The sequence below is a fragment of the Lutra lutra genome, chromosome 12 (assembly GCF_902655055.1).
Source record: "Lutra lutra chromosome 12, mLutLut1.2, whole genome shotgun sequence".
In the NCBI taxonomy this organism is placed as follows: Eukaryota; Metazoa; Chordata; class Mammalia; order Carnivora; family Mustelidae; genus Lutra; species Lutra lutra.
Genome location: NC_062289.1, coordinates 96265826 through 96279840, shown reverse-complemented (window position 1 = coordinate 96279840; position 14015 = coordinate 96265826). Strand labels below are relative to the sequence as shown.

The window sequence follows — 14015 nt, the reverse complement described above, 5'->3', positions numbered from 1 at the left end:
CATAACAAATAGCATGGAGGACAAGGGGAGATGGAGAGGAGAAGGGAGTTGAGGGAAATTGGAAGGGGAGGTGAACCATGAGAGACTATGGACTCTGAAAAACGATCTGAGAATTTTGAAGGGGTGGGGGGTGGGAGGTTGGGGGCACCAGGTGGTGGGTATTGTAGAGGGCACGGATTGCATGGAGCACTGGGTGTGGTGCAAAAATAATGAATACTGTTATGCTGAAAAAAATAAAAATATTAAAAAGCCTCAGTATTATTAATCTATAAAATGAGAATATGACAATATCTACTAAGAAAAAAACCTATTCCTTTCCTAGAAAGCTATTGTGTAGAACCAAATGTACCAGTTTGTAAGAACTTATAAATAAAGAAAACTTTTTAAAAAAGGATTTTATTTTTATTTATTTATTTGACAGAGAGAGAGAGAGAGCGCACAAGTGTGCAGAGCTGCAGGCAGAGGGAGAGGGAGAAGCAGGATCTCTGCTTAGCCAGGAGCCCAATGTGGGGCTTGATCATGACCTGAGCCCAAGGCAGCTGCTTAACCAACTGAGCCACCCAGGTTCCTCTAAAGATAACTTTTACAGAGTTGTTCAAGGTGATGAAAAACAAAAATAAAAACAGGAACAAAGAAACCCAACTCCGTGTGTGTGTGTATGAGGACGTACATTGATACATATCTACATAGCTTTATGCAGTCCATAAAGCCCAGGAGAGGGTGAGGGCCGTGCACCTGCTCATGGAGACTGGGACCCCTAGCGGGAAGGCGGGAGGTGCTCAGCGCAGCCTCCCAGGGCTGCCCTCGGCCCACTGGCGCCGGGACTGCATAGTGCTGGCCCACCTGACAGGCTCCCAGACCCCAGGCCTGGTCCTGCTCTATGGTTGTGCATGGAGACGCCACCTTGGGCACTGGCTGGTGACGGGGTCTCCGTGCTTTGAGGCGGGTGGGCAAAGCGGGCACGACAGCGAGGCTCCCGCCTAAGCAGCCTTGACGAGTGTGGCCAGAGTGCAACCTGTCGAGCTGGAACATTCCAGAAGACCCAGCAGCCAGGACCCCACTCCGGGCTGTACTACTCCACCTGGGCTGGAGGACAGCTTGTGGGCTTGGAGAGCCTTCCTGGGGCTGGTGGGAGTTCGGGTCTGACCCCACAGCACAGCGAGGGGCAGCAGCGGCATTTCACATTTCTGGATCTACTTTTCTCCTCATACCTGCATGACAGGGACATAAAATTTTCCAGAATATCAGCCGCTTGGGTGGCCTAGTGCAGATCTGTGGAAGGAAGGAGGGATGGGGTGAGGATGGACACCATCCCCCAGGAGCTGGCAGGAGAAGGAAGTAGGGATGGAAGGGGGATGGACACTGTCCCCCAGAGCTGGTAAGAGAAGGAAGGAGGGATGGACACCATCCCCAGGGAGCTGGCAGGAGAAGGAAGGAGGGACGGGGTAGGGGCGACAGACACAATCCTGTAGAGCTAGTGAGAGAAGGAGGGATGGACGGGGGGAGACGATAGACACCATCCCCCAGGAGCTGGTAGGAGAAAGAAGGAGAGACAGAGGGGGGATGGACACTATTCCCCAGGAACTGGTGGGAGAAGGAAGGGGGGTGATGGATACCATTCCCAGGGAGCTAGCAGAAGGAAGGAGGAATGGAGGGGGGACAGACACCATCCTGCAGAGCTGGTGGGAGAAGGAAGGAGGGACAGAGAGGGGACAGAAACCATCCCGCGGAGCTGGCAGGAGAAGTGGCCTGAGGTCAGCATCTGCAGCCACGTGGTCCCTTGTCGGTGACCGTGGTGGAGAGATTCGGGTGCCCAGGGTCTCAGGAGCCTGGCCCACCACACGCTGTCCAGAGCAGTCTGCTGTCTGGCTTGAAACCCCCACTGACCCTATTTGCCACTTTCCAGACCTTGAACCCACTGTTTCCCCCCAACAGGCACCAACAGCCAGGGGCACTGTGTTTCACCAGAGACCCATTCTGTCCCCACAGGGAGGACTGTCACGTACTGTGGATCCTTCCGACTGCCAGAGAATGGCACCCACACCTTCCCAGACTCCCTGGAGCAGGCCAACATGATGGTGGACGCATGCTCGGGGTTTTGTTCCCAGAAGGTAAGGGTACCTGTGATGCGTGCATGTGTGCCATGCACTGCATGGGGCAGGAGCCCAGGCCGGATGCAGGTTTGGGATGGCCGTGTGGTCTGTGCTTGCGTGGGCACCCCAGGCTGGCTGGGTGCTGTCTGCTGGGCCTCGAGGCTGGAAGGATCGTGCCTTCCCCGATGGCAGGTGTCAAACTGACTGGGTTTGTTAGTGGGACGTGCTGGCTCAGGCTTGGGGAGAGTGGACGGCTTATCATTTGTGCAGATGGACAGGGCTGGGCACTGAACCTGGCGTCAGGGCCGTGGTCACACATGTGCCTTTGTCTCAGCTGTGGCTTGGAGATGATTCTGCCGAGGGCGGGCGGGGTGCAGAGGCCTCTGTCCCTCTAGGTGGGACACGGTGGTCAAGGCCAGGTGGGGCTGGAAAGCAACAGGACCCCCAGAGTGATGAGGTCTGGGGTGCAGTCCAGTGGCCCACATGTGGGCCCCAGGGCATGGCAGTAGGCAGAAGTCAGGGCTGCTCCCATGTGCTGGGGACTGTGACCAGAGGCCAGGTAACAGGATGGGGCTAGGACGGGAGCGTCCTGGTGATGGGGGCGCATATGTATTTGTTCATCCGGCGGCAGCCGCACCCCTCACCATGTAGGAAGTCACTCTGCCCTCCTGACAGCCATGCCTGGCGGGTGCTGGGACATGCTGTAATTGTAGCTGAGGAAATGGAGGCAGAGAAGGTCACACATGCTGTCCAAGGTCACCCATCCCCTACGTGGGGGAACTGGGATTTGGACCCAGGTAGGCCCCCTGGTTCTGACCCTGCCGGTGGCTCAGAGCTGCAGGAAGTGGGCTTCTGGGGATGCCGGGGAGCCTGCCCTACCTGGTGCCTCTTGAGACGTGCCCATTAGGGCCGAGACAGAGCCTTTCCTGCACTTTCCAGCCCAAGCAGCAGCCTTTGGAGTGGGTCTCTGTGGCTCTAGCATTTCGGGGTATCTGGGGTGTCCTTGGGGGCTCGTAGCATCCGGCTGAGGCCCCATGCTCCACATTTGGGAGCAGAGCTGTGGGTGGAATGCCATGTGCACACGCAGCCCTCCCAGGGCTTCTGCACGCCTGCCGGAGGTCCGCAGCCCCAAGAGTGCCCACTGCCATCGCCAGTCCAAGGAGCTTGGCTGCACCAGACCTGGCCGCTCCATCTGCAAACCTGGAGGTGCCCCACATGCCTGGTCACCCACTTTACCCTCCCGGTACTCTGAGGGGGACACGCTGCCCCCCACATGCTGCCTGAGCCAGAGGGGGTCGTGGCCGTGGAAGCAGGCACCCGTCCCGTCCGGACAGTGCCGCGGTTCCTGCCAAGCGGCGTCTGGGGAGGGGACGGGCAGCTCCTGTTCCTCGCCCGGTGGGTCGGGCTCAGGGACCGCTCCGTCCTGGCACGGGCAGCACTTTCCCCATCTTGGGCTCCCTCGCCCAGACATCCTGGTGTTTATGCAACCCTTCCCCCGCCGTGGAGCACTTCTGTGGTTTTCAGTGTTCTGCTTTGGTGAGTGAGGCCACAGTGACTTCACGGACCCCCACCGCGGAGCCAAGGCTGGGTTTGGGCTGGGCTTCTTGAGGACCAGTCTGGGTCGCACGTTGTCGGGGGCGTTTGTAGCCCCAGAGGGGACGTCTCCACCGTGGTTTGTGGGTTGGTCTCAATGGTTCAGGAACATCACGATGTGGCCGGACAGATGGACACGCGGGGCACTGTCAGTGCCATGACCATCTGACCACCGGCACAGGGCTCAGCCAATGTCACGTGTGTCCAAGCACAGAGAAGTCATCTGGTCTGATATTCTTCGGCCATAGGGACAGACCTGCCCTGTCTCCATGCCTGGACCTGGGATGGCAGACATGGGGCCGGCAAGGGGCTCCAGCACCATGGGCAAACAGGCTGCTGGCTCCTGACGCTTCCACAGGGATCCTGCATGCGGCCAGAGGTCCCCTCTCCCTGTACCTGCTCCTGGTCTGTCAGAGGGCGAGAATGAAGGGAGACGAGTGCGAGCTCTTCCTATAGATGACTGATGACTCGGGCGGGTCTTCTTGGGCTTTCCAGTGGTGCTGACCCGGCTCATTCCCTGCACCACGGCTGTTCTGCCGGACCCACCTGGATCCCGGCAGGTGCAGGCTGTCCCGGGGTGGGGCAGGGGTGCTGCCTCTGCAGCCAGCTAGCGGTGGGCAGTGAGCATCTAGGTTTTGTGAATTAACCCTCTGGACCTTGGGAGGTTTTTCCCTTTGCTAAAATGTTCGCTGGTCCTGTCTGCTGGTGACGACCTAGCACAGCCTTGGGGTTCTCTCACGATTTTGGCCATAAACCTGTCAACGTTACACCATGTGTGTCTTCAGAGAAAATTTATTGTGTTCTGGGGGTGGGTGTCTATAAAGGTAACACATATCTATTTCAGAAAATTTGGAAAATGTGAAATTAAATTAGAACTCACCAGTAACATTACCGCATCAGAGAAAACCACCAATGGCATTTAACATCTTTAGGTCTTTCGTTCGAAGGGTATGTTGCCAGAATTTGAATCTTTAACGTTGAATCATTCGGAGCATGTGGGTGGCTCAGCCGGTTGAGCGTCCAACTCTTAGCTCAGCTCAGCTCATGGTCTCAGGGTCGTGAGATCGAGTCCCACCTCGGGCTCTGTGCTGGGCATGGAGGCTGCTTAAAGAAAAAAAAAAAAAAAGGAATCTCTCCTTCCGTTTTCCTTTGTTCCACGTGTCCCTAGTGGCATGAGACCCCGCTCCCGCCCACTCTGGGCTCTTTCTTCGTGGTTACAAGCCATGCTGCCATGAACATTCCTGAAGGTCAAGCTTTCAGGGGCTCATAGTACTCTCCTCACATCATCACACGTGGAGTCACTGGTGTGAGGGACTCGCGTGTCTCCTGTGTCACTCGTGAGACTTCAGGTGTATTTCCACAAGCGAGTCACGTGGCCTCATTCCAAAGATGGTGGAAGGTGGCTTCAGAGTCTGTGACCTGGGTGCGTGTCCCTGTGCAGACACGTACTTGCCTTGTGGTCCTGGCCATTCTCGTGGCCCTGAACCATGGCATTCTCACTGATTGTCAATGATGCCATTCAAAGCTGTGGGTTTCCATGGCAGAGGGGAGCATGAGCTGGTTCTGGCTCTGGGGCTGCCTCCTCGACCACACAACTCCTACTTTGCAGCCCGACGGCAGGGGCGTCCTGTCGGCGGAAGACACGCACTCAGTGATGGGCTCTGCGGACGGGCTGTGGTTGACCGTGATGCCTGCCCTCCACGCCCATCCCAGCAGCCACCACCCCCAGGCACCTTCTTTCCTTCTGGGTGTGCATGTCCAGAGCAGCCTCGGAGTGAAGGGAGGCAGGAGATCGGTGAAGGCAAGCTCCGTGCTGGTTTGCAGATATCACCAAAAACCCCCTATTTTCATGAGTGTGTCCATGGAGTTGAGTGTGGTCTTGGGCAGAGCCCCTGGGCTGCTTCTGTCCCTGATCGGTCTCACAGTTTGAAATCTTGGGCTGTTCGGCACCTGCCTCCTCGCCTCAGTTTGCCCTCCTGAAGCCCGAAGTTCTCATCTCTGTTTTTGTGATTCTTTATAATTCTGGGGACCGACCGCAAGAAAGGCACTCAAGGAGGACAGAGACAGACAGGCCTGCTGGGACGTCCACAACCTGACCTGTGGCCACGACCGTGCCTTTGCAGGGGGGTTCCCGGGACAAGAAGGCCCAGCCGCTGCTGCCATGACCCAGCACCCAACTGAATCACTGTGCATGTAACAGCCACCAGGCCCAGGCTCTGGACACAGTTCTGGGTGGAGACCTGTCCCCCCACCCCATCCCCCTATGCCCCTCCGATGGAAATGGTCCCACAGCTGTGTCCCCGTCCTGCCTCCCCTTCTCCAAACATTGAGAAGACGGTGGGGGTGGGGGGAGCAGAGAAGCTGGCAGAGGAAGTTTCATCAATATTTAATTTTTATGGAAATCATGTCCTAGAAATCCCCGAGGGGCTGGAAATTGTCCTGTGTTTTCAGAATCCAGTTCTGTTCTGTTGTAAATAAAACCGCATTACTGTCGGTGCTCCCCCGTGCTCCGCACACGCCCAGAACTTGACAGTTTCATCCACTCGAGGAAGCGGAGGGGCTCGGGTCGCTAATGAGGTGCAACCCCCACTAGGGGTGACCACTGGTAAAGGGACACTTCCTTCTAGGACCCGGTCCTGCCGATGCTCTTGAGGACACAGCAGACAGAGCCCAGACATGTGGGGCAAACGGATGCCCCCTGGCGTGTCTGCACGTGGACCACAGCTGCAGGTTCCTCCACAGGGATCCAGTGTGGGCACACTGATTTCTGAAGGAAGGGAAAGTCCACACCAAGGGATCCTGTTTCCAGGATGTTCTAGGGTAGCTGGATGACCACGGAGCACAAGTCAGAGCCTTGGCTGACTGCGGGAGGAAATGGGACCCAGTGATTCCCACGGGCAGAACCAGAGGTCTCAACAAAGGGATGGGGTCTTGTGGGGGTGGGAAGAGTGTGATGGTGTGAACTGGGGTGGCTAGTGAAGGCATCTCAGGGAAAGGGGCTTGAATAAGTGGGGGAGGTCTGGGGACAGGACGTTCCAGGCAGAGAGAATAGCAGGTGCAAAGGTCCTGAGCTCTGCGTGTGCCAGTGGTGCATGGCCAAGAACCGTAAGGATCCCAGTGTAGAAGGTCACCACAACTGCCTGAACAAAGTGCCACAGACAGGGGGCTCATACTTCTTGAGGCTATGGAAACCAGAAGCCCAAGGTGGAGTGTCACTGGGCTGGTTTCTTCTCAGGCCTCGTGGGCTCACAGACGGGTGTCTTGTGCCTGTGTGTTCATATTGTCATCTGTGTGTCTGTGTCCGAAACTCTTTTTATGACCACACTAATTGGATTGGCTTGCACCCGCCATGGCCCTATTTTAACTGAATTACATCTTTAGAGACCCGGTCTTTGAATATAACTGCATCCTGAGGTGGGGGTTGGACATGGGCTTGGGACAGAGACTGCATGGTACAGAGAGATGGCTGGGGTCTCCGCCGGTGCTGCTTCATGGCCCGGTCCAGGTCCCAGCCCTACATGCCAAGGCGGGCCCTGCTGCAGTGCCCAAGGGTGTGGCTTGCGGGCAGCTGGGCTGCTGTGGCCATGGGCGGGTCTGACAGGTGCAGTGGGGGTGGGACTTCCGACCTTCCGGGCATGGGGACCTTGGAGAGGAGCCTACGGGCAGAGCGTCAAACCCTCAGGTCCCCCAAGCACGGGGGTGGGGGGCGGTGGCAGCGGAGTCCTGAGAGATGAGAAGGGGCTCACAGACAGGGAAACTGAGGCTCAGAGGTGTCAGGGTCAGTGTCGGGATCTGACGGGCTACACGCCTGCTGCTTCCTCCCTGGTCCCTACACCCAGGAAGCCCAGACACCCTGAGCTACTGCCTCCCCCATCCTCCATCCTCTGAAAATCCCTGTGTCAAGCCTTGTCCAGAAAAAGCATGGGGACCAGGGCTCTGGTCCCAGGGAAGAAGACAAGCTGGTGAGGAGGTCGGAGGGAAGCCAGGTCCTCCCCCTCTTCCAAGCCTTCAGCCGAATGACTTGTCTGTTTTATAGAGACTAGCATTCTGGATGGGGCCCCCGGGCTGTTTTAGGGCTTTTCCTGCATGGGGGCGGGGCTCGGTGCTATAGCAGTGATGGGCATGGGTGGTGGGGGTGCATGGGGGTACGTGATGGAGATACGCAGGGGTGCGTAGTGGGGGTGTGCAGGGGTGTGGTGGAGTGCGCAGGGGTGCGTGGTGGGGTGCGCAGGGCTGCATGGTGGGGGTGTGCAGGTGCGTGGAGCAGTGGGCAGGGGTGTATGGTGGGGGTGCACAGGGGTATATGGTGGGGTGCGCAGGGGTGCATGGTGGCGTGTGGAGGGGTGCGTGGTGGGGGTGCATGGGGGCACGTGATGGAGATATGCAGGGTGCATGGTGCAGGTACACAGGGGTGCGTGGTGGGGTGTACACGGGTGCGTGGTGGGGGTTCACAGGGTTGCGTGGTGGGATGCACAGGGGTGTGTGGAGGGCTTGTGCAGTGTCAGAACAGTGCAGGGTCTAGGCTTCTGTCCCCATGTGGCAGCTCAGCTCTCAGAGGGACGGGGCCAGGACCCTGGGAGCTCTCGGCAGGGGTGCAGCTGCCTATGGGTGTCCAGGAGGAGGAGGGAGGTGGGGAGAGGCTCTGGTGGGGGTACAGGGCACTGGGGGGCACACGCCTGAACACAGGAGCACCCCCACACACAAGCTCTGCATCGCCCCAACCACCACCATGACTGGGATGGGCCTGGCGACTTTCTGAGTGCGGAGATCCTCACTTTGACAAGCCATGCTCAGAAAACGCTAGTCATTTTTCTTTTCTTTATTTATTTACGATATTTTTGCTGCGAGCAAAAAATAAAAAGGTCTGTATTGTGCTGCCTCTGGCTCCCGCCTCCCTCCCTGCCACCTCCCCCCCTGCATTTCCATTTGTAAGAGGCAGGGGCATGCAAGGATGATGGGGCTGGGTACCCAGAGAGCACCCACACACGCCATGCCCCGTGCTGGGCCGCCTTCATAAGGGACGTGCGAAGTGAATTTGATTGCCCGTGTTTGGTGGTGAAGGGCAGAGAGGGTCGACACCTTGCCCGAGGTCGCACAGCGCCCAGCAGTCTCCTCTGTGGGGGCAGAGGGAGCAGGGAACAAACCCCACAGAGGCCAGGGAGGCCAGGACCCGGCCTCACCATGAGGCGCTGCCCTGCCACTAATCCTGGCAGAGCCGGCAGGGACTTCGTGAATGTCCTGGCCTGCAACCCCTGTCCCCCGCAGCTGGGTTGGGTTGGTCTCCTGCCCAGGGAGCCCCAGCGGGAATGCCAGAGGTCCCCATGGGACTCACGGCCGGTGGGTCCACAACGCAGTATGTGTGCTCACCTGTCCCATCCTGACCCTCGCACGCACTGGCTCCTGCAGTCGCCCTTGCCCTGGATGCCCGGTCCTCCCTGCACTCCCGCCGGCCCCCCAATGTTAGCCCCAGGCCTGGCTCAGGCTGACTATTGTCAGGTACCCAACCCGCTCTGAGCTGCTGGGGGCAAAAGTCACATCCCATGCGCCGAGCCTCCCCTGGGCGTGCATGGGAAGAATGGCCACTGTCCATGTTGACACGAGCCAGGAGGCACCCCACATGCTTCTCCCCCCTCACTCCCCTGCAGAAGTTCCTCCTGGCCATCCTGTGGGGCTGGGAGTGCTACTGTGCTTACCCCATGCCTCAGTTCAGCCTCCGGGATGCCGTGGATAGTGTGCTGTGTGGCCAGGAACCCAAGGCACAGAGGCTGGCTCAGTACTGCGAGGTCTACCAGATGCCCGTGCAGGGTGAGTTCGGCGGCTGGGGCATGAGGCCTTCTCTGCCATATCTGCCGTGTGTGCTCTCCAGGCTTTTGGAGGGACCAGTGCGGCCGCATGCATCCTGGGATGGGGAGGGGAGGCCACCACCATCCCTGGAAGCTGGACACGGGGCACAACTGGCCTTTCCCTGAGTCTGGGGACGGAGGTGCTTTGAGGAACAGCAGGAGAGCCGCGAGGCGGGGCCCCACCACCCTCCGGCAGAATCTGGAATGTTCTGTGCTGAGTGGGAAGCCAGGGCTTGCTGCCCAGGCCGTGGGAGGCCTCGTCATCCCCGGAGCTCTCTCTGGGCACAGGCCTGGGCAGCCACCCCCTCCCCCCGAACGTGCCTCGGTTTCCCCATCAATGAAGCAGGAGACTGGGGGCGGTGGGTCCGGGTGGGGCGGTCGGTGGTCAGCCTCTGGCCTTTCAGACACTCGCTGCACAGACCGGAGTTTCCTGCCCACCAAGGCCAAGGTGTTTGTGGCTCTGTCAAGTTTCCCAGGAGCCAGGAACACGTGGGCATGGCATCTCATTGAGCATGCCACTGGCTTCTACACGGGGAGTTACTACTTCGATGGGACCCTGTACAACAAGGGTGAGTGAGGGCCTCGGGGCCTGGAGTCCCGGAGCTGGCCCAGGGGGCCAGGGAACCAGCATTGCAAACACATTCCCAGCCCTGCGGCCGGCCCGGGACTCGGGACATCCATCCTGGTGGCTTGCACTCCCACGCTATGACCACTTTCCGAATTTCCCTTCGTTGACAGAACCCGCAGTAATTCTGTGAGACATCACCGGCTCATTTGTCTGATTTTCTGGGAGGCCAGGAGCTCTTCAAAACGCTGTGTTTTTGAAGATGGGTGCAAAACCCTCCTGAGTTGTGTGGCCCCTAGTCTCTCCCTGCAGAAGCGAGAGGCCTCCTGTGCTGAGCAGGACCGAGAACCCCAGCCAAGCCAGGGGCTGTTGGTCTGCCGTCAGGTGTCACCCCCGTTGAGTCCAGATTTCTGACCGGACTATGGTTTAGGAAGAGAAGCCCAGGCCCACAGCGTCCTGAGCTTGGTGGGGGGCTCTGGTCTGGTGGGAAAAGCCGAGAAAGCTGGTCGCTCATCCTTATGCCCTGAGTGTTACCGGCACCCCTAGGGGGGCGGCCGGATGACCTGTTCTGGGGTCCTGCCTGCTGTGGCCTGGCGCCCGTGGAGTCCCGTGGCACAGGCTGCTGGCTACCTGCTCATCTAGAGGACCGTAGCCCTCTGCACAGCTGATGGTCTTGGTCTGCAAGTGGCCTGGGGGCCCAGTGGCTGGCATGGCCACATGTGATAGCCCTGGGTGTTCCCCCTGTGAGGCTTATGGGACTGGCGTGGGGTGGCCGCTAGCCTCTGCACCAACCCCCCAGTGACATGCATGGGCACCCGGTCTGTCCTGGGCGACTGTGGCCCATGGGCACACAGAGCGGCCGCTGTGGGGACAGCCCGCAGCACATAGAAGACACTGCAGGTCTTGGGGTGCTGGGGACCCGATACCGATCCTGATCCCGTGTTTACAGCCCATGGTCTGGCTCCCCTTTCCCTCATCCCCGGTGCTGGGCAGTAGGAGCCCCAGCAAAGGCTGACGGTTGTTAGGCCTGGGGCAGAGATCTGTTTGAACTGGGTTGGGTTCCAGAAGGCAAACCCAACTCAGAGGAGCCTTGTTTCCCAGCATCAAAGAACCCGGCCCTGCCTGCTGCACCTTTGCGTGCACCCCGCCCCCGCTCATGAAGCAGGTGGTTTTGGGGCTCGTCGCTGTCCCCAAGAGCCCAGGAGACACGCATGTTCATTTATGGAGCATGGGTCCCCGGCTGGCGGACCCCGGGTCTGTCGGGATATGGCTGGAGTCTAGGTTCTGGGGCACCCCTCTGGGGGTCCTTCTGTGACATCTGGCTGCACCCCCTGATTGGCCCCCTACTCCTAGTTCCTGGGAGGCGCTGTGCTCCCTGGGACTGCACGTGGAGCACCTCCATCCCCAGCATAAAAACCACCGCTGAACGAGCCCACAACGTCTTGCTGACCCACGTGTGACTCTGTTACGGGTGGAGAGGGCTGGGACCCCGCCACAGGACCCCGGGGCCCACTGCTGGGCTGGGGTTGGAAGCTCAGCCTCACAGGGACACCTGCACCAGGTGCCCAGAGCCCCGTGCTGCCCTGCGATCCTGGCAGGTGTCCTGCCCACTCTGAGCCACGCCTGCGGCCACGACTACCTCATAGGTTGTTGGCGACGCTCGCGGGAAATCGCCTTGCAGACACCCACATGCATGCGCCAACAGGGTCCAGACTTGTGGGGTCTCCTGGAGGTATGCTCAGCTCTGCCTGCTGCCACGGCGGGGTCCATCACCATCCTCAGCAGCCCCCCCGTCTCCCCCGCAGGTTTCAAAGGCCAGAAGGACCACTGGCGCAGCCGGCGCACCATCTGCGAGAAGACCCACGAGAGCGGCCACAGAGAGATTGAGATGTTCGACTCGGCCATCCTGCTGATCCGGAACCCATACAGGTCCCTGGTGGCCAAGTTCAACCGCAAGTGTACTGGGCACCTGAGCTACATGGCCGGCCGAAACTGGAAGAGCAAATGTGGGCAGAAGGGGGGTGGGGAGGCCGGGCAGCTCTTCTCCTGTGCAAAGACACCCGTTCCCGGCCCTGCCCAGGCTTGGCCGCTGCCCCGCTGCAGTGTGGCTGGGACACGGGTCCAGATGGCGAGTGTTGGGACACTGAGCAGGCAGAGGGCAGCAGGTGTGGGGCTGTCGGGCAGACAGGCCCGTCCCCACAGACCCTGTCCCGGCAGATGTCCCCATCGCCTCCAGCCCACCCTGCCCCTTGCTGGCACCCCAGGTGCAGGAGGCTGAGCTCTGGTCCCTCCTTGGCTCCCAGGGGCCTCAGTTTACCCACTCGAGACACCAAGGCAGTCTCTGTCGGAGCATGGTCGTGAAGACCAGGGAAAGCGAAGGGTCCCCACGCCATCCAAGGTGGCAGGATGGTCACAAGCTGTTTTTGTTGACATTGACACCGTCCCCAGCAAGACAAAAGCCCCAGCACGTCTATATTTGCCAGGATAAGCTCTCACGGATAGATCCTCCCCAAACATTGCGGGCTGCCTGTCAGCGTCATGGGGTGCACTGGCCACCCCCACGGGACGTGGTGGGCATCAGGCAGGGACCTCGCTCACTTAGCTTCACAGGAAGACCCTGGCAGGTGCTCAGGCCTGCGACCTTTCTCCCAGGGCAAGGTGAGCGTGGATCAGGGTCACCCCATCTCCCGCCTGTGAAGAACACCGCTGTGCCACGTGGGCCACATGGCTCTCCCTGTCCCGGCGTGGGCCCTGCAGGCAGGGCACTCACCATCCATGAGAGAGGGAACCAGCTCTCTCCACACACGCCACATCTGTCCTTGTGTGGGGCTGCACGGCCACCGAGGCAGACATGGCCTGGTGACCCAGGCTGGCCCTGAGGTGCTGCTCTTACTGCCCACGGGTCGTCAGGAGTACCTGGTCCAAGGGACCACCTGCCCTGGTCGCCCGCCTACCGGGCTCCCCGCCCGCAGCGCCCAGGAGGTGGGACCGACATACGCGTCTCTCCTCGCAGAGTGGCCAGACTTCGTGTGCATCTACCACATGCTGGACTGGCTGCGGTTTGGCAAGCGGCTGCTGGTGGTGCAGTAGGAGGAGCTGCGCACGCTGCGGGAGATGGTGGCCTTCCTCAACGTGTCCCTGAGCAAGGAGTGTCTGCTGTGCGTGGAGAACAACAAAGAGGGCAGCTTCCGACGGTGTGGCCGGCGCCCGCACGACCCTGAGCCCTTCACCCCCAAGATGAGGGCTCTAATCCACGGCTACATCTGGACGGTGGACAAGGCGCTGCACGACCAGGGCGGGGCCGGGCTGCCCTCGCCGCCCGGACACTGCTCCACAGGGCCGGCTGCCGGAGCCGCCACAGGAACCCCGCGCTCACAGACCCACTGCACGCGCCACTGCATGCTTGCGGGGACCTGCTCAGACTTGGGGACCCACTCGGACTTGGCGACGCCGGCCCAGGTGTGCGCACAGGGCTCCCGGTGCGGCTCTCCTGCTTCCCGCTGCAGGCTTGCTGGCCGGGGTCCTTGCCCCCTGGTGTGGGGCTGGGCGGGCGTCAGTGCTGTGGGCAGCGAGTACCGCAGCGTGGACGTGGGCTCACGGAGGCTACTGGACCCTGTGACCCTAAATGGCACATCTGACGCCCTGTGAACATCTGTGGTATGGCCACCAGGCTCCCGGGTCCACAGCCCTGCATCTCCCTTCTCCGTAGACTGGAGGGCAGTGCATAGTGAAGCCTCCCCCAACCCCATGCTGCACACTGACCTCAGGACCTGCCACAGCTCTGTGCACCCCCCACTACCCCATCCAACATCAGCACTCCGTGGAGGGGCCCCCTGCCTGGCTTTTTCCTCCCATGTCCTATAGGCAGGGTGTGGGGCAAGGGGGCATGGGGCAGGGAAGGGCTGGCCTCCAGATAGGAGC

The 14015-nt window shown here is 60.1% G+C and overlaps 1 protein-coding gene across 1 annotated transcript; it reads left to right on the top strand.

Moving 5' to 3' along the window:
- Positions 1 to 741: 741 nt before the first annotated feature.
- On the top strand, positions 742 to 13742 carry LOC125081817 (WSC domain-containing protein 1-like). Its single transcript, XM_047696521.1, is given in 6 exon segments — positions 742 to 946; positions 1990 to 2111; positions 9332 to 9491; positions 9934 to 10098; positions 11900 to 12100; positions 13108 to 13742. Coding segments are annotated over 6 exon segments (1488 nt in total).
- The last annotated feature ends 273 nt before the right edge of the window (positions 13743 to 14015 follow it).